The 19,583-nt window shown below is 45.6% G+C and overlaps 3 protein-coding genes across 4 annotated transcripts; 2 read left to right on the top strand and 1 right to left on the bottom strand.

Annotated features, from left to right (window-relative positions):
- Window positions 1-170: 170 nt before the first annotated feature.
- On the bottom strand, window positions 171-1,834 carry gmfg (glia maturation factor, gamma). 2 transcript variants are annotated; one of them, XM_062473094.1, is made up of 7 exons: window positions 1,686-1,834; window positions 1,189-1,285; window positions 972-1,021; window positions 821-870; window positions 654-736; window positions 433-506; window positions 171-305 (listed from the first exon to the last, which is right to left on the bottom strand). In XM_062473094.1, the coding sequence occupies exons 1-7, from the start codon at window positions 1,686-1,688 to the stop codon at window positions 234-236; spliced, it is 429 nt and encodes a 142-aa protein (XP_062329078.1). In that variant the 5' UTR covers window positions 1,689-1,834; the 3' UTR covers window positions 171-233. The 2 variants fall into 2 exon arrangements, with proteins under 2 accessions (XP_062329078.1, XP_062329079.1); XM_062473095.1 differs by having other exon boundaries at window positions 972-1,073; window positions 1,686-1,755.
- A 430-nt stretch (window positions 1,835-2,264) lies between these two features.
- On the top strand, window positions 2,265-11,484 carry LOC134028595 (protein Smaug homolog 2). Its single transcript, XM_062472215.1, has 13 exons — window positions 2,265-2,888; window positions 3,943-4,465; window positions 4,618-5,094; window positions 5,232-5,474; window positions 5,594-5,703; window positions 6,001-6,087; window positions 6,181-6,457; window positions 6,566-6,651; window positions 7,034-7,158; window positions 7,390-7,588; window positions 8,010-8,136; window positions 8,257-8,340; window positions 8,506-11,484. Exons 2-13 carry the CDS (start codon window positions 4,270-4,272, stop codon window positions 8,532-8,534), a joined length of 2,040 nt encoding a protein of 679 aa, XP_062328199.1. The 5' UTR covers window positions 2,265-2,888; window positions 3,943-4,269; the 3' UTR covers window positions 8,535-11,484.
- A 158-nt stretch (window positions 11,485-11,642) lies between these two features.
- On the top strand, window positions 11,643-14,153 carry socs9 (suppressor of cytokine signaling 9). Its single transcript, XM_062472216.1, has 2 exons — window positions 11,643-11,785; window positions 12,180-14,153. Exon 2 carries the CDS (start codon window positions 12,327-12,329, stop codon window positions 13,977-13,979), a length of 1,653 nt encoding a protein of 550 aa, XP_062328200.1. The 5' UTR covers window positions 11,643-11,785; window positions 12,180-12,326; the 3' UTR covers window positions 13,980-14,153.
- The last annotated feature ends 5,430 nt before the right edge of the window (window positions 14,154-19,583 follow it).

The following is a 19,583-nucleotide window of genomic DNA, read 5'->3' as shown; positions in this document are numbered from 1 at the left end:
CTTTTGTAAACCTTTTTTTCTTCAAAGCAAAGTGCCCTTGATGTGTATGGACCACAGATGGAATGCTTATAGAAAAGGGATATGGGATTAGAAAGTGTTGGTTGAAATGCTCTTCATGAGTAGGTTGTAGTGGTGTTATGTAAAGCAATTCATAATAAATGACTGAAATGGACCTGACTTGTCTGACATTTATTAAGTTGTATCGATGCATTCAAGAACAAGGGGAAAACTCTTCAACGAAAGAAAGACAGCTTGTCTTTCAGCCATTCCTCTGACAAATCATCGATGTTCCGTGTTTCGAAAACCTATTGACAAAGTACAGTTCATAGGTCAGATGGAAACACTGTTTAGTAAGATGTCTGACATGATGAGCCTTTTAGTTTTAAGCCCACACTAGAGATAACCCACACTAGAGATAACCAAACCCATCACCTTTGTGAGCTCGGCTGCTTGGACCAGTTGATTTTTACTGCCTGCATACATCATTTGCTGTTCAGGCTTGCATCCTGTTGATATTATCAAGCCAGTAAATCAGGATGACAAAACGGTCTACCATTAGGATTCATTACTGTGTTTCTTTGAGGGATCATTATTGCCTATCCACACAATTCTGAATAGGAACAGGACGGTTCCCTCATTGAAAAATGACTCACCAACTGGACTTGAGAATATGAAACACAGAGGATAGGACACTCTGCCATCTGAATGGATATACTTGTAGCTGTAGACTATAAATGTGGCTCACAGTTAAGGAATTTGAATCAGTGAATGACCTCTAATACAAGTTGTGTAAAACTGAAATTGAGAATGATGAGGATATCGAGGCTGACGTTCTGGAAGTTCATTCCTCAAGTCATCCAGGGTTATGTCCTGAAATAGGAGGGAAATGACCTAAGGTTACCTGATACGTATAAATAAGTTCTAAGTGAATCTGGCTTAAGACACTCAGGTCTTATAATTGAAAGACTTGCCTCATATTCTTCCTCCAGGATTACAAGCTGTTTCTCCATGTCAATTTTCACTGGGAGATACAAGATTGTAGTAGGTATTTGCATAATGTATGTCCACATGCACTACCCATAGAACATGTGTTAGGGTTAGTTAATAAGGTTAGTCTTGAAGATACTGCATGTGTTATATTATGTACACTTAGTTAAGAAGAAGTGAATATGATGAGTCAGCACTCACTCAGTATGGCTGCATTATTGGTCTCTTTTCGGAATCTGAACTTCTTCAGTTTTGCTTTCAGGCTCTCGTCCACCTCACACACAACAAGGGAGCTCGACTAAAACATAAGATTTACTTCAGTAAGGTGTTGGCGTTTCTGATTAAAACATGTCTATTTGGTCAAATAACATGCACAAGCCTACACATGCACCAAGAAGAGAAAGAGGGAGAGTGCAAAAGAATCTTAACTATGATGTGCAGGTTTTGCCATGCATGAATTTCAACCCATTACAAACATTTTAAAGTGACAGATTTAGGCCAGGAAGTGTTTTCTTGCATCATGAGACTGTGCAGCTTCCTGTTAAGCAATGTGGGGGATGGTGGACATGGGTAGCATAGACAAACAGAGTAATATATATTAAAAAAAAAGTAATTTACTTTAAACCTGGGGCACATCACCATTCCAAATACACATTTGTGGAAGAGCCTAATCATACAAGTAAGCAAGTCTTCCATACCATTCTGGAAAAGGTCCTGTTATGCTTTCTGGTCTTCAGTGAGATTTTCTTGTTTAGGTAGTTCCTTCTCTACCACCAGCTAGTGAGAGGATGCTGCCTGTGTCACAAGAACCTCCTTTTTCATACAGGGGGAGGGCACTCACTCTGAGGAAAATAGAGCATTCGTCACTGACCCTCCCTTTTTTCATAAAGCCAAGATGTATTGAAGCAAGTCTGTGACATGTTTTAAGGCATTGAATATTTAATGTTGAAATTTACACAACACCGAATTTGTTTGGTTTTGAATTCACCTCTTCAAAATGTAAATATAAATTTATTTAAATGTTTAAAAAAATTTCATCCTAAAATTTAAGTTTCTGAAATTCAGGTTGCTCAAATTCGAACAGTAAAGTTCAGATCCCAAAAATGCTATAAAAAAATCAAGATTCAGATATTCAAATATTATTTTTTATTATAGAATTTCTTTGGTTCGAATTTTGGGGATCTGAATTTTACTGTTCGAATTTGTTATTTAAAACTGTTATGGATCAGTGTTTAGACACCTTTATGGAGGGTGTGAGACAACCTGGCAACCCCACGCTAGTGGCCCACGTCTTGCGTCAAATCAGACCGAACGAAGTAAATTTCTCCAGGCTAGCGGCGCTGCGCTCCATTTTTTGTGTGTGGAAAGAAACATTTTTGTATATAGATGCATTGTGTTACGTCTGAAATCATTACATGTCCTTATTGTAAAGGAAACTAATATACCGCTAGCATCGGATCGAAATCTGCGCTTTGTTTGAGTTGTTTTGCATTATAGCTAGCAAGCTAGCTAACATTACTCTAGGAAATTCTTGCTAGCTAGCAAGCGAGAGATTAGCTAGCGCTGCTAGTTGCTAACTAGCTAATCAATTAGCCAACAGCTAGGCTAGCTGACAAGTGCAATCCACATACGTAAACAAACAAACGACTATAGCTACCGTATGTTATTTATATTTATTCAACGTCATACATTTCGTGCTAAATTACCTAGCGTGTTGGCTAAATAACAAGTAGGACATTTGTACCGTGAGATCTACATTGTTTCTCGTCGTTACTTTGCTAGCCCGTTAGCTTCGTCCGAGACGAGAAAGAGAGGGACATTCCAGCAGCAACGTCGGAACGGAAAACAATACCAATCCCGATTCACTCTCACCCATTACACGGTGGAAAAACATCAAGTCGGTAAGGGCCTAATTATGCTAGTTAGATTCGTGCTATTTATTATCAAAACAAGTCCCAAGTTAATCACATTTAGATAACGTTACTATGCAAACACTAATGCTAAGTCGTGTGTTATAGGGTAAATCTGCTAGCTTTCAGTTACCAGACTGTGTTCTGGTTTGTTTAGCTGGTTAAATCAGTGTGAATGTAGACGTTGATGAATCTAGACAAGCAAAACCGGCTTCTTAACTGGCTTGCTAACACCGACAAGAAAGCTTAGTTAGCTACAAGAAACTAACGCTGTCAGAGGCAGCCACATTAGCTATTTTAGTGGCTGGCAAGCTACGTGTCATTCACAGCCAAATCAACAGATATCTTTTTTCCAACACATTCCGATAAGATTAGACTGTAAATGCCGTTAAACCACAATATAATTGTTAGCTACCTAGCCAGTATATAAATTATTGGGAATAATCATTTGGAGCCCGCTTTCATCGGAAGTGATGATGCTGGCGTTATTGTGCTCCACTTTTGCACCATGAAGCTGATTATCTCTGCATTATGATTAGCGTTAGCTGAGCTAAATAAAGGACATGGATGCTAGTTTGCTGGACCATAGTATGTGTATTATAAAACAACTGTCACATGTATATGCTCCATTCATGCTCATATCACTGATTGATCTTGGTTTTAAACGTTATCATTCAGCGACCCAGGCATTATTTTCAGTGAATTAGACACAATTAGAGCATAGAACAACATGATAGCTTTTCAAGTCCGCTTGCAAATGAATTGGCTGTTGCTGTGCAGAACCAACTTAAACACAATGTTTGATAATATAACCTGCTGTTTGTTATGTTTATGCAGTGTAAAATGTAAATGTAAACAAGTAAACTCCATAATATGCAGTAATGTTGAGCATAGAAATGCCGGGCTGTGGCGTTTCTAAGCTACCAATTAAAGCTGAACAACATGTGTATCAGTGTATTTGCATTGAGAAAGATTTGACAGTCCTCAGTGCGCAATTAATCTTAACCTGTACCCTGACCTAACCGTGTCCCTGTCGATTTGGTAGGGTTGGGAAGATGCAGGTGCAGATACTCAGGAGAGAGCCTCTGCCTCCTGTCTGAGACACCACCAGCTCAATTGGACATACACAGTTCTCATCCAAACTGCACTGAACCCTGTCCTAGTTGTCTCTGCACCACCCCTCACCAGGAGCCTCTGCTGCAGCTGAACCATGTGAGGGCCCCCCCGCTTCGCTGTGAGGGGATCCTAGGACTGTTCCTGTACCGCCGCCACTGAGCGGAGCCAGACTGAAACAGTTTGTGATACTGCAGTCCTCCCCATACCCACCGGCCCCACCCACACATTCCCGTCCCTGTTCCCAAGGGAACACGCCATGATGTTCCGAGACCAGGTGGGCATCCTGACTGACTGGTTCAAGGGCTGGAATGAGTGCGAGCAGACGGTGGCACTGTTGTCCCTGCTCAAGAGGGTGTCCCGCACCCAGGCCCGCTTCCTGCATATCTGCCTGGAGCACTGGCTGGCAGACTGCACTGAGATCCACATCCTGGAGGCCGAGGCCAACAACGCAGGTAGCTGGGGGACTACACTCTCATCATAATCTACACACTTGTGATCATGTATTAACGATATTGACCACATTTCGCTCACTCCAAAGCACACGCGTAAGCAATGTATTTCAATTCGTTGTCTTTCTTCTCCTGTCGATCTCTTCTCTGCACAGCCATTGTTAGCCAATGGCACCAAGAGCCCAAAGAGAAGGCAGTGTCCCTGCTGCTATCCCACCTGCCCCTGCTCCAGCCCCGCAACAGCGAGGCCAAGTGTGAATACATGAAGCTGCTGCAGAAGGTGCTGAGCCACACCATCGAAAGCAGCCTGTTTGTGGAGGAGAGCCGACAGCTGCTATCCTACGCCCTCATCCACCCCGCCACCACCCTCGATGACCGGACCTCTCTGGCCATGTGGCTCAACCACCTGGAGGAGCACCTCTCCAGTGGCTACGCGCCCGCCTCCAGGCCACCCTCCGCCCCCTACCACCCTCGCCAGGGCTCAGATGAGTGGCCCAGCTCCGCTGAGGCCATGGATCCTGGCCATGCCTGGCACGAGAAGCCCCCCTCCTCCAGCACCTCCCCAGCAGGACAGAACGGACACATGTCGTTCCCTGGCGGGATGCCTTCTCCCATCAACAGCAACAGCGCAGGTCAGTCAGCCCAGCGGGGACAAACAGAGAGAGGTGACATTGGCGCCGCGTGGTCAGAATTAGCACGCAAACTATCTTGGTTGAAACGTTTGTTGTGTGGCCTTTCTGAAAATGCTGTGATTGTGTTCTGTCGCCAGGCCTGGGGGGGCAGATGCAGCCCAGCCCTCTGAAGAGGTCGATGTCGCTGATCCCCTCCAGCCCCCAGGCGTGTGGGTCGGAGTGGCTGAGCCAGGACGACCTGGGGGGGCGCCAGGCCTACTTACCCACGGACCACGCGCCCCTGTCCCCCCAGAGCAGCGTGGCCTCGTCAGGCAGCGAGCAGACGGAGGACCAGGGCTCTGCACGCAACACCTTCCAGGAGGACGGCAGTGGCATGAAAGGTCGAGAGTTCATCCCGAGGCTTTGTCGATGTTTCCCCCGCGGTAAAAAGCCACCTCCCGCCGACGGCGAGCGTGGCTCAGAGTGTGACGTCTTCCCTCGTTTTTTTTTGTTGTCTTAGATGTTCCCACGTGGCTGAAGAGTCTCCGTCTTCACAAATACGCAGCACTTTTCTCTCAGATGACGTATGAGGAGATGATGATTCTTACAGAGCACCACCTGGAGTCACAGGTTTGTCCTCCAGTCCAACACAGGGAGCTGTTCAACAGCACAGGGAGCTGTTCAACAGCACAGGGAGCTGTTCAACAGCGCCTGACATCAAAGCCAGTGAAGCGTGAAGTTAAGCAATGCAGCCCCCAGTTTTATATAGAGCTGTCCTGACAGATAAACACAGTGATTTGGGCTCTGCTCCACGGCTAGAATGAGACTGGTGGTTATTTGGATGGTTATTTAGCGACGGGAAGGATGTTATGTGTTCCCCATTGAAATGACTGCTCTCTCCATCTTTTTCCTCTTTTGCCTTTTCAGAATGTGACCAAGGGAGCGCGTCACAAGATCGCCTTGAGCATCCAGAAACTGCGAGAGCGGCAGAGTGTCCTCAAGTCTTTAGAGAAGGTATCACTTACAGAGAGCCTTTCAATTTCAAAACCTCTCTGAATTTGCAGTGTTATTCCAGAAAAAAAAAAAACGCAATTTCCTTCTTGACAGGACATCTTGGAAGGTGGAAACCTGCGTAACGCCCTCCAGGAGCTGCAGCAGATCATCATCACGCCCATCAAATCCTGCTGCCCTGCCGGCGCCGCGCACAGGGACCTCAGCGAGCCCGGCGACTCCGCCCCCGAGCACTCCAAGCCTGGGGAGGACAAGGAGCTCTCCTCGGAGGCCTTCCAGCCCCACAACCCCCCTGCCTGTGACGGGGAGTCCTCCACCGCACCCATATCAGACGGCGACATTGCTGGCCAGTTTACGCGCGTCATGGGTAAAGGTGAGATGGGGATACAGTTTCATTTCTAGGAGGTCCCGCTGGTTCTTGTTTTCTTGTCCCTTGTACCATGGTGTGTGTGTGATATTAACTATCGTGTGTGTGTTGCAGTGTGCACTCAGCTGCTGGTGTCGCGGCCGGATGAGGAGAACATCAGCTGTTACCTGCAGCTCATCGAGAAGTGTCTGACACACGAGGTGAGAGCCTGGGAACGCATCTATTCCTGGATGGAAGCGCACACCTTTTTGGACGTATTTTATGTGGCGTAGTCTAAATTGGAATGGCAACTTCACATGGGGGGGTAATCCATTTGGCTTCAGGAGGACGTGGTGATCCGGTTGTTTGCAGGAAGCCTTTTCTAAGTATTTACAAATGTATAACTTCCCCTTAGCGGTGGAGTTATACGCGCTGCTTGATGCCTTTGACTGCATTGCTGTTTGAAGTACTGATTCCTGCTTCCCTGCTGCACTCTCTTATCTTTGCTCCTGTCATTTCTGTCTCTCTCTCTCTCTCTCTCGCTGTCTCTCTCTCTCGCTGTCTCTCTCTCTCGCTGTCTCTCTCTCGCCGTCTCTCTCTCAGGCGTTCACAGAGACCCAGAGGAAGAGGCTGGTCTCGTGGAAGCAGCAGGTTCTTAAGCTGCTCCGCTTGTTTCCCCGGAAGGCCATGCAGACCATGCTGGACATGCCTGTCTACCGACAGAAAGGGTGAGACTCCTGTTGTTCTCTCGTTCCCCTTTTGATGGATCTTTCTCTCTCTTTGTTCTCCCTACTTCTGTTCATATGAAAACAGCACATATTTCATTCAAGGCGCCGAAATGTTTCTTTCGGTGAGCTCAGGAGGTCTGGCTGCCTCTACCTCCTCCTAGAATGAGGACTGTGCAAGTGTGCCTGATGTCACGTGTGTGTGTGTGTGTGTGTGTGTGTGTCCTCTTCCAGCTGGGCGTATGGGTCCAACTCCCTCCCCACAGCAGGCTCTGTGAGTGGGGCTCTGGGGCGCCGGGGACAGAGGCAGTTTACCATGCCGCCACGCGGGCTCCCGACCAGAGGCATGGGGCTCTTGAGTCCAGGTGGCATCGGGGGGGCCTCCCCCCGCCATACCCTCACCAGCCCTGCTCTGGGGGGCCAAGGCAGACAGGTCAGTGCTCATGGCCGTGCCAAAAGCCGTATAGAAACACTGTCGGGGAAAACCAAAGTCGTGCTCAGAAGTGGAAAACCAAAATGTTCTTACGAAAGAGAAGTGTTTGTTGAATCAAGTTTGAGCTAGTTAGCCTGTTCCCATCTGTGGAAAGGACAGATCTGAGTGGAAAGGACAGAGTTTGTGCCTTAGGAGTCTTCTCCTTTCTTGGTTAAAATTAGTTTTTTGACAGACGAATGAGGCATTATAAAAGTCCCTGACACTTTAATCAATGTAAAACTCAAAAGGGTTGGCATATCATTTTTAGATGAATCATCATCATAACCGGAGGCATCGTCCGTTTGTCCCCGCAGGAGAAAACTGTGTAGAATACAGAGATTGAATGGCGTGTTTTTATTGGACGCTCATGTTTTCTTTCTAGAACCTGTGGTTCGCCAACCCCGGGGGCAGCAACAGCATGCCAAGCCAGAGTCGCAGCTCCGTGCAGCGGACCCACTCGCTCCCTGTCCACACCTCCCCTCAAACCATGCTCCTGTTCCAGCAGCAAGGTAGCTTCCCTGCCATCTCCACGGCCTCACGCATACCCCCCAACCTACACACTCTGCCCCAACCTCCCTCTCCCTTCAGCAGCATAACAGGTTGATGTGATTGTCCCTTCTCTCCCTCAGAATTTCAAGGTCCAGGGTCCGACCTGGAGATCAACCCCACGCTGGAGTCACTGTGCCTCAGTATGACAGAGCATGCCTTAGGGGGTAAGGGACCGGCACTGTGTCCGGGTAACCCTCAGGCACAGCACAAAGCTCACAGCAACTCAACACAACTGACCGTCTCCTGTGTCGATATTATATTGTAATATTATGTTGTTGTCTCCTTGCTTTATCTATGTCATTTGAAATACCAATCTCCTGTTTTTCTAGATGGAATGGACCGAACATCAACAATATGAAAACAAGTCAAGAAACAAGTGTTGGAAAAAAAAAGTTTAAACAAAGTCGCCGGTTCACTCCAACAGAAGTCTGTTCAGCTCCTTGTAGCCCAGCACAAAGTATATGCTTCAGAAAACAACAAAGCGAAATGGTCACTACAAAAACGACAACGACAAAACTAACTGTGTATATGTTCTCTGATATTTTTCTACTTTATTATACTTAACTAAGTTTATTATAAATGGAATACAGATTACTATTATATTACAGGAGAGATGAGAGGTTAGTTGTACAAAACTGCTCAGTGTCTTCTGCAGGACTGTGACATTAAGATGAGCAGGGTTCTGAGAGGAATATGGAGGATTGGTGCTGTCTTAAGGGGCGTCTACCCCCAAGTTTCTCCCCTCTTCCTCCCAGTAGCTAGAAAATACAAAGGGTAACGACACTGCCTTGGAGCAAGGCTGCTGTCCAGGAACATTGAGAGCCAAGCTTCACACCCCATATACTGTATCCAGACAGTCTCCTGACCTGGAGCAAGGCACTTCTGCACGCTGCCCCCTATTTGTGGGCACTGCGCATTCACACACACACAAACAAACACACACACATACATATGGTCAGCCTGTAGCCAGGCCCTGCGTGTCATGTACATGTACACTATTTAGCAAGGAAGGCCCTGACACATTGACAGACTTAATATCCTGGTTCATCCCACTCCTGCAGCAGAGTGGATAAACTCTTCATATGGGTAAAAAAAACGACTGTGTCCCACCCTATCGTAACAAGGCCAAAGAGAAGGGGTCTGTGCGAATTCTGATGCCAGAGTCATATATGTAAAGGTAAATGCGGTATTTGTTAAAACAATGTCAGTTTTGAAGAAGGAAAATATGCCAGCCGCAACCAGTCTGCATTGAAATTTTGTGCTGTACTACACAAATGATGATGAATCTCATTTGCAAGCTAAGCGCTGAGCAATCCTTACAGGGTTGCAGCAGGGCTGGGGAGGTTTGTACTGTGGGAGCTGAAGTTAAATTGCATTTGTGAAAAAAGAAAAAAATTGAGGAAAGGGCAGGTGTTGTGTCTGTTTTCAAGTACTTATTTTTCAGGGAGCGTTGCTCTTTACCTCACTGTTAACGCTGGGTAAGAAACCTTAATGAAATCCCTTTCTACCCTGAGGCACTGTTATGATTGGCTCTGGAAAATGCAAATGAGGCTCAAGTCTTGTTCAGAATGAACCAGTACCCACCTCTCTTCCCAACGGCCAGTGTGGAGATTTGATGAATCATATATTTTTACTTTTACTTTTTTTGGAAGGCGCTTGGATATCCTTCAGCCCCAACATTATCATGTGGTATCAGTGTTGAATCCAAGATTGTGTGCCAGCCTCTGTGTTTGAATGTGGCAGGGGAGAGGTGCATGTGCGTATATGGTCTTATCTCATGGATCGTCTGTGTCTTAAGGCAGGGATCTCCATATTCATTTTTATTTCCACAGAGCCATGACTGTTCTACTTGTTTAGTAAACATGGTTATTTACCAACGTCTTTTCCACTCTTATTCTTTATACGCTCCCCTGATAAACAACTTCTGCTTTTTTCTTATTCTTGAAATGCATGTTTTTCCCCCACAAGATTTGAGTTCTGATATTGCTTATAAGAGGACAGAATTGAGTGCTCGTGATGGTGCTCGATGTCATCAAATGGAGAAGGCAAAAGTGATGTGACTGATGTTCAATGTTGATGCCTCCCAATGAGCACTGTTTACTTCTGGCGTGGGCATGCCCTTGTGTAATGTGATGTCTGAAAATCAGATTACTCATTTGAATATTTCATCTCTTTATATGTGTAATGCATAAAGTACTTGGCTGGCTGGGTAGAGATTGACTGATGCCTGCTACCACGAGTCTTATCTACGTTGCGATCATGACTCCGCATATAAGTCAGACGGACACCCATGTGGGGCACGTGCCGTCTGCCTTCCTGGAGTTGTGGAGTAACGAGAAGATTGATCTTGCTTGGCCTTGTGGTTTCAACTGTCAGATGCCAGTTGCTGATAAAGCGAGGCGTTTAGCCTGAGAGGCACAGCCCCTGCTTCTTCTGTCTCTGCTTGGGTACTGAGCTGAGTAGTTTTCTAGTCACAGTTATCCTCAGAGCTGGCTCTAGGACATGTCTGACTTGATGACTACATCAGATTTCTTGTCCACAAAGAGAGATGAGTATATTTGGGGGGAAAACATCTACATATTTCAGATATAGTTAGTCAATTTTCTCTTATCTAAGCTATTGTGTGAAATTGGTTGGGCCAACACTGTACAGTACGTACATGTTACATGGCTCAGAGTCTAATTTGATTGGTCTATGTACCATAGTATAGCGTACCTGAAATGATTATACAGGTTGGAGGCTACCAATGTGTAGGACAGGGTTCTTTAAGCCTGCAAAATAGACTCTGGGAGCTTCATATTCTATTGAAGAGTGGTGGGCAATGACATTTCCAGTCTGAGCTGTGATATATGTGATTATGAGTATAACTCAACACTAACAACAGGCCAAGGAATATGTTTACCGTATGTTTACATTCCAGTGATGTGTGAATTGGGTTTGAAAATACACTTCACAAGTTTGGGTTAATATTTTCTTGCCAAGCAGAGTTATGAGGTACATAGCTTGTGTGTCATTCAGTACATATTAAGACTCTTTGTCCTGGACCTTCAGATGGTGTTCATGTTCCTGCCTGGCATAGTCAATAAGCAGTCAGTTGTATACTTTGTTGCATCTCTGTCTTGTAAAATTTATATTTAATACTAATTCCCCACCCCCAAAACGTTTTTCTAATGTTTTATGAATGAACATTTTGCATCCCATGCTTAGAAACTACTTTTTTACTGTCACACATTTTATGTTTGAATGATCTGAACTGCAGCTTTGCTCAGATAGACAGTCCAAATAAAGAGTATTTTTTTTTTTTGCTACTCAACTCATGTTTCTTTGTGGTCATGTTCATAAACATATAATACACGTATTCACAATTTTAATCTGGGGACTGAATCTACTATACAAAAAATTCAGACTAGTCAAGGACATTTGACTTTTACTTTATATGAACTTTTATTATGAAAACGTATTCTTGTACTTCCTCTTCCTGATTTTAACCAACTTGCTAGCAAGCGAACACAATACAATAGCATAGACGAAGAGGAGTTGAAAGCAAATTAGTCAAATCTGTTCATATTTAGTTATATATTCAAGTGGACATACTCAATTAGCTTAAAGGTAGGTACTCAAAGGAGTTACATTGAAATACAGTAACAACACAGCGGGAAAAGTCAACACAACAGCAGGCTAGCAGCCGAAACAGGTTAGCTAGCTAGAGATTAGCTAATGTTTACTTCCCGATTTTTATACTCAGTATGAAGTAGATTATCTGGGAATCATCTAAATGTTGGCTAAGAGATTAATGATGACCAGAATTAAATTGATAACAAGTTGTGTATCATCAATAAAACTAGTGAAACATACGACCCCAAAGAGTCTTTGATTAGTTAGCTTTACCAAAAAAGTGTAAATGTACTCTTTCTAGACGCTTAATATCTCAAGAATTAAATTCGATGACAATTACTATTTTTAATCTAACTGTAACTGTTTTTTGTTGTTTTTTTGCCTCAAGTACCTGATTAAGAAATGCAGGCACCATAATGCTATGCATTGCCCCGTAACCCCTGCTGAAAGACTGAACGGGATACTTGCCTTTGGGAGCTAACCAGCTTATTCTCTGTAAACTGAGTGAATCACTTCACCTCCACACTAAACAGTTATGTCATTACTGAAAGAGTCAGGTGACCGTGGAAAAGACAGGGAACGGGGTGCCCGTCCCAAGGTGAGACAGAGCCGGTCTGAGGAGAGACGGGATGCTGGAGGGGGGCGGAAGGGAGGACGGGGTAAGAAAAAAGGCCTGACATCCCACGAGCCAACTGTTGAGCGCCCTGTCAGTGACGGCTTTGAGTATGGAGAGCTACTGAACGGTCTGGAGTCGAGGGATCGTTGCTCCTCCTCGCCCCTGAGGGAGGGAACTAGGTGGCAGAGCTTGGACCCCTCTGCCTCCATGGGACAGGACAGGGGGACTGTCCGGTCGAGACAGGGGACAAATGGCCAGGTCACTGAGCTGCCACTAGCTGGCGAGGCTGAAGGCAGGGGGGCGGGTGGCGGTCGCACTCTCCGTCAAAAAATCCAAGATGCCATGGGTCAGTGTTTCCCCATAAAGACCCACAGTGCGTCAGCCATCCCACAGGTCCTCACGCCCTCCGCCGCCTCATCGCGCCGCAAGATCCACCTCAGTGAGCTCATGCTGGATGACTGCCCGTTCCCCGCGGACTCCGAACTGGCCCAGAAGTGGTACCTGATCAAGCAGCACACGGCTCCCATCTCCCAGCCTCCTCTCCTGGACACACAGGTGGTCAGCAGCCCCTCCACCTCCAACATGGCCGCCACGGTGGAGGACGTGGACGACAGGCTGCGAGAGCGCAGGCGCATTAGCATCGAGCAGGGCGTGGAGCCACCGCCCAACGCAGAGATCCACACCTTCGAGGTGACGGCCCAGATCAATCCTCTGTACAAACTGGGCCCCAAGCTGGCTCACGGTATGAACGAGCTGGCTGGGGATGAGCGGGCCACCGTTCACCAGCAGCAGCAGCTGCTGCTCCAGAGGCAGCACCAGCAGCACCAGCTCCTCCTGCAGAGTTGCCTGGACACTCTGGACGAGGTGGTGGCCTCCTCCTCAGCCTCGGCTGCCGCCTCCGTCTCCGCCTCCGTCTCCGCCTCCACCCCTGCCTGCGACGTGGTCCCCGTCCCCTTGGTTGACCCGGAGGTCGCGACGAGCAGCCTGCCCGCCAGAGCTGCCCACCCTCCGACCGAGAGTCCCAAAGTCCAGGACGGCTATCGGATCCACACTCAGATCGACTACATCCACTGTCTGGTGCCGGACCTGCTGCAGATCACCAACCTGCCCTGCTACTGGGGCGTGATGGACCGCTACGAGGCGGAGACTCTCCTGGAGGGCAAACCCGAGGGCACCTTCCTCCTCCGGGACTCCGCCCAGGAGGACTACCTCTTCTCCGTCAGCTTCCGCCGCTACGGTCGCTCGCTGCACGCCCGCATCGAGCAGTGGAACCACAACTTCAGCTTCGACGTGCACGACCCCAGCGTGTTCCACGCCCCCACCGTCACGGGCCTGCTGGAGCACTACAAGGACCCCAACTCCTGCATGTTCTTCGAGCCCCTGCTGTCCAACCCCATCCACCGGAGCCAGCCTTTCAGCCTGCAGCACATCTGCCGAGCGGTCACCAGCAGCCGGACCACGTACGACGGCATCAACGTGTTGCCCATCCCCAACGCCCTGAAGAAGCACCTGAAGGAGTACCACTACAAACAGAGGGTGCGCGTACGGAGGATGGACACCTGCTGGGAATAGAGGACGGGCCGGTACTGGAGGCCATGGACCACGACAGGAACATTCTGACGTGTTAGGGGAAGCTAGCCTCTCTCGCTGGACTCTGAGTGGACTGGCTTCACCCTCTTTTCCATTAAACTCCACGGCATTGTACCTACGTTATTTATTTGTTTTTTTGCTTTATATGTCTTAACCCTCGTGCTGCCTTCGGGTCACATGACCCAAAGGTTCATAACGAACCATCATTGTGTTTACCCAATTTTACCCAATACAAAAACAAATTAAAATACTTTTCTTTTAACCTTCGCAATGTGGGGGGTCTGAGACAGCCCGACGGTTAAAAGAAAATGCTTCACTTTGTTTTTGTATGCGGTAAAGTTGTCGCAATACGACGGTGGGTCACAATGACTGATGGGTCAGAACGACCCGAGGAGAACACAAGGGTTAAACCAGTTTTTATCTATGTGGATAATGTTAACTCAACTAGACGGCAAACCTTATCACATTAAACTCATTCTAACAAAAACAATGTGTGTCTAACAGCAGGTTTATGTTTTTCACAGATATATCTTGCATCATGTAGATGAGAGGAAGACTTGTAAATTGGATTTATTACATGACAGGAAGGGCATTCAGTGGAAAAATCCTCCCGCATCGAGCTGTTCATCAGCTTGGTGCTGAGAAGGTTACACACCAGCTGAGTGCAGTTCTATCCTGACTCTGAAGAGAGGAAGTGGATCTAGGTAGCTTTGGAAAATTGATCTTCTGATCCTTTCATTGAGCCTGTGTAAGAATCAAGGGGATTGACAAATAAACGCCTATAGACTACCTTACCTATTAATCTAGAACAGCCTACGATTGCTACCCCAATATGATGGGGATCTAAGCATGTCCAGTGTCTACCTAAAACTGATATGAAAACTACTAAGATCAAAATTAAGTGAATTTATGTCTGGTTTGTCATGACCATAATAAGGCTGGCAAATGATGACCTGTTTGAAATGTTTTGTGTTTGCCCTTTCTGTCACCAAACTTCCATTGAATGCATTTAGAAGCTGTGTAAACACCACTGGATTCCATATTCCCTATCCTCAAACTAAAATAATATGCGGGGAAATTACATTCTGAAGCTTGCCTGTAAAGTGACAGACAGGAAATATATTAGCATATTTGAACAGACACTGGCCCTTGATAAATTAGAGAAATTAATATTGTGTAAATGACCCAAACAAAACTTAGAGGGTCAACAAATTTCATGCAAGAGTGACTTCCATTTTATTGGTTATCTAGGACCTATTCATGGATTAATTGCCTGATTTACCTATGCACTGGAACAGACAACTGCCACTGTGCCAACAACAATTCGGTATTAATGAAAACACACAAAGAGCTGTCTCTGCAGTAATTGGTGTGTGCACCAAAGCAATAATCACAGTGGACAGCCATGTCAATTTAATGAGAAGGGTGGAGGATGGTCTGCACTTTGTTTCAGATTGATAGGTAATTTGATTCATTCCAAAACATTCATGTCATGGTGAGAAGAATTTTGTTATAGACAACTGTTTTTTTTCCTCTGTTTTTTTTCTTCAAGCTTTCACCTCGAAGAAAGTCACCCCAGTTTAAGAGCAATACCATGTAAGCACCTAAGGCTGCATTCAAAATGCATTGCATCAGAAGTAATCATGTATTATTCAATGTCTTTGTAAAAGCTGTTACTTTGCCAGAGAGACATCTAACCTACGAAGCATTCTTAGGCACACATTTCCATGAATTTAGTGTGAGGTTACAAAGAGGTTGTGAGATGATTCAACCCTTATCACAATGGATGTTGGGTTCTGACCTTATGTTGCCTTTTACGTAATACCTTGCTATTCAAGATGTCCAGCTATTACTGTGCTGTCCGGACATTTTCCACATGGCAGGCCCAGACCCCTTCAGGCTTCACAGTGAATTACCACAGTACCTGTCATGAAGGATCTCTCACCTCACTCATCTCTCCGCCATTCTCTCCTTCTGAATGGGAGTCGTGCTGCTGTTCTCATTCCAACGTCTGTTCCTGGTCCCTGCTTCTGGCTTGATTGTGCAAACACAGCTGAGAGAAACAGATAATATAGCTCTTGTTTGTCACACCTGAGGGATATTTGTAATATTTACCTGGTTGTAGACACAGCTCCTCTAAACACGCAATGACATTTGAGAAGGGGGTTGTTTCGTGTGCCTTTACTTTACACTGCCAGCTCAATCTTGACCTGCACACCCACCTTGATCCACCTTGAGATGTTCTGTCATTGTTCAGCGGTCTTGGTCACTGAGTGGGTGGTTGTTGATTACAGTGTGTGCTGTGTTTTGCAGTATATCCTTTTAGATCACAAACATCCAAAGGTAGTCCTTTCTTCTCTATTAGTAGACCAGATAGTGCTTTTACTGAATGGGCTTGAGAGGGTTCTGCTTAGAAAATAGATATCGAATTTTGAATAAGGGTCCGTGCATGATGGTTTGAGTGAGGAAATGGGTTCCTGTGGATGTGCTTTGCCACCATGGACACAGGAACACCAGACTCCAAAGACATCTGCCGTCGTCTGTTCAGGGTCTGATCCGATGTTGTCATCTACTCCTCCACCGACTGCACTCTCCTTTCTGTGTGTGGCTGTAAAGAACTGTGCCGTTCAATGAGGGATGCAGTAGGTGGCTCCAAAGAGCTTCACGCTGGAAATCTATATGCGTGCGTGTGTGTGTGCGTGCGTGTGAGAGCCAGGGAGAGCTAGGCTGGGCTGGTGGTGAGGTGGGGGGTGAGGAAGGGGAGTGGGAGAGGAGCGTGACTGCTGCAGCTGCCAGCGCTCTGGCTCTCATCATGCAGGTATTACAGGCGCTGGGGGAGAAGGAGGACTTAACTGCGCCTGGTTCAACGTGCCCTGAGGGACATCAGGCACAAGCAAGGTAGAAAGCTGATTGGCCACACATACTTAGTGTTTTTGTATCTGTTCGGTCCCCTTCTTCCCCTCTTCCATTGAGGAAGACGATTTTCTTCTGAGCCTAATCTTTAGAAAGGAACATCACAGGGTGGAGAATGGGCTTGGAACCTTCACAACACCTGAGGACAATACTTCCCAAATCATCTGTTGGTTATAATCAACCAAACAGCTCTGAAAATGCTCATCTTCTTATATAGATCTGCCTCAAATGACATGTGTATGGGAAATCTCACATGGAGGTAGGTGCGTGTGTGTGTGTGTGTGTGTGTGTGTGTGTGTGTGTGTATTTTCTGAACAGGAATTCCATCAGATTTTTCATGTATCTAGGACATGAATTCAGGGGAGGGAGAATGAAACAGTTTCTAGTTTCGTGCCGTCCGCATACGGCTACACAGGTGAACCTGCACACATTGAAGAGGAACACATCACAATGAACAGGAAGATCTGCAGATTGAGGATACACACTTTTTTGTTGCTTAATGAATCCCACTGAAATTCAACATTAACTCAAGAGTTCTGAAGCTTCTATGCACTTTGAAATTCATACCTGATCTTGTGGATATTGTCTTGGCCATCAACAAAGCTTAGTAATCAAAGCCAGGTACTGACAAATGTCTAACTTTCATCTTTATCATAAACCTTTATTATCAGTAACTACTTTAGTAGAGCGGTTTCCCTGCAAGCAAGTCTTTGGTTAAAGTACTTGTGCAGCTTTTTTTATACAATGCATTCTTCGGGTTTGGTACAAACGTGTATCGCCACAAAATAAATCCTATGTCCCATTCTTTTTCTTTGCATTTGTGTGACTGTGCCTGTGACATATCTTCATGACAGCCCCCCCCCCCTCCCCCCCCCCCCCCCCCACACTTTCCCAGCAGTGACTGGTGCTTCCTGGCACAATGGTAGTTTGTGCAAGCTATCACATAGTGTCAGTGGATGGCACAAATCATATGATGGAAAGCCAGAGCAAAGAACGCTGGATATAACCTGGAAATGTATCCAACAAGTAGCAGCTTATCTATCAGCCACAGTTTGTAAACAGACCCAGCTGGATGTGTGTTCGACGACTACTCCTGTACCATAAGGGATGATGGCGACAATTAGATGTTCTAAAGGACAACAAAAACTGATTTTGTTGTGGATTTTTTTTTAAATTGCTTCTAAATTTCATTAAAATAACAGCTAGAACATGTAAGGTCCGTGGATACCTTAGTTTTTTCAAACTCTTTGAATCCTCAGATTTAATTGTAGCAGTCAAAATACAAAGAAAAAATAGGTGTGAATGGTGTAAAAGGTGTGGATCGGCAGTTACTAAAGTCATACAGTCCTTGCTGTATACATATACACATTTGCTTCGGTTAAGCTATAATATAATAGAGCTCTGATAAAAAATCTTGTCTCCACATCAGAGTGCAATCCATACGCATCTACCGATAGTCAACAAGTCCAATGATTGCTACGTCTTGTTCAGTGATGGGGAAATTAAGATGGCTTGAATACCTTTACAAAGAGTGTCATTAGTGAAATGGACACGTAGTACAGAGAGTATGTGCTCCACAGCAGGAGCCGACGTCTACAGGCACTGTGTACAAAGAAAGGCCTGTGGCTTTGGTTACTTTCATTATTATAACCGACAGAGCAGATTTAGCTCCTGCTGTAGCAACCAGGCAGCCACAATCACCAGCATTGCTCTCTCACCCTCTCGCTCGATAATTAGAAACGGGGAGGATAGAGGCGAGGGGAAGTATTTAACCTTCAAGTATCCTTGTTTTGTTATCAGTGAATTTCGCAGTTGTCTTTTTGTGGCTATCCGGTGTGTTGCATGTCAGCATCCTTTTTAAAATTCTACATGTTGTCCAAATGGTTATCCAGATGTTGCTTACAGATGTTAGTCACATATGAAATAATACAATTTGTTTAGTCTTTTCTTTAGGCATTCATATTTGTCTCGTGATACTATCCTATACTATACTATCCTTGACGACTTCCATGGGGAATCCCAAATTATTGTCATATATAAGCACAGGAAGCTTCAACCTCCATTCAAAGGCTATCAATCATCCTGTAATTTACAGCACCTCAGAAAGGGACCTCTCATTAGACCAGGGCACAACCCTTCCATGATAAGGTAAATGAGGCGTTCATGGGATAATATTTATATCGTATCAATCGAAACAGGAAATCCGATTAGATGCCTTTAGATACACAGTGTCTGAGCATCCGCTTAGGATAGAGTATCTTAGGCCTCGAGAGAGTCAGACAGAAATAAATGAAGTGATCGAGAGATCTATTCAATAATACTCCTTCAGCCCTACAGGCTGAGGTAATGATGCAGAGACAGCCATTAGCATGCCCAGTGTGTCTATTCAAATTACCTCTTGGCCTTGCAACTCCAACTGAAAACAACCAGCCCTTCAAGTTGACTGATTAATGCAGAGCGTCCCAACCCTGTCTGATTTCCTTTAATTGCCAGTGAAAGCTCAAGGAAGTTCATGGTCTAAAATTATTTCTTGAGCTGCCGCATTCAAAGCATCCAATGTATGACATCAGGAGGAGGGACCTCATTTGTTACATAAATTACTTTCAATTAAATGGTAAATCTTCGAGGGGCAATTGCAGATAAAATCAACTCACACTACTTTTAGGCAACGGC

The sequence above is a fragment of the Osmerus eperlanus genome, chromosome 11 (assembly GCF_963692335.1).
Source record: "Osmerus eperlanus chromosome 11, fOsmEpe2.1, whole genome shotgun sequence".
Lineage (NCBI taxonomy): Eukaryota > Metazoa > Chordata > Actinopteri > Osmeriformes > Osmeridae > Osmerus > Osmerus eperlanus.
This window is presented reverse-complemented; position numbering and strand designations above follow the sequence as displayed.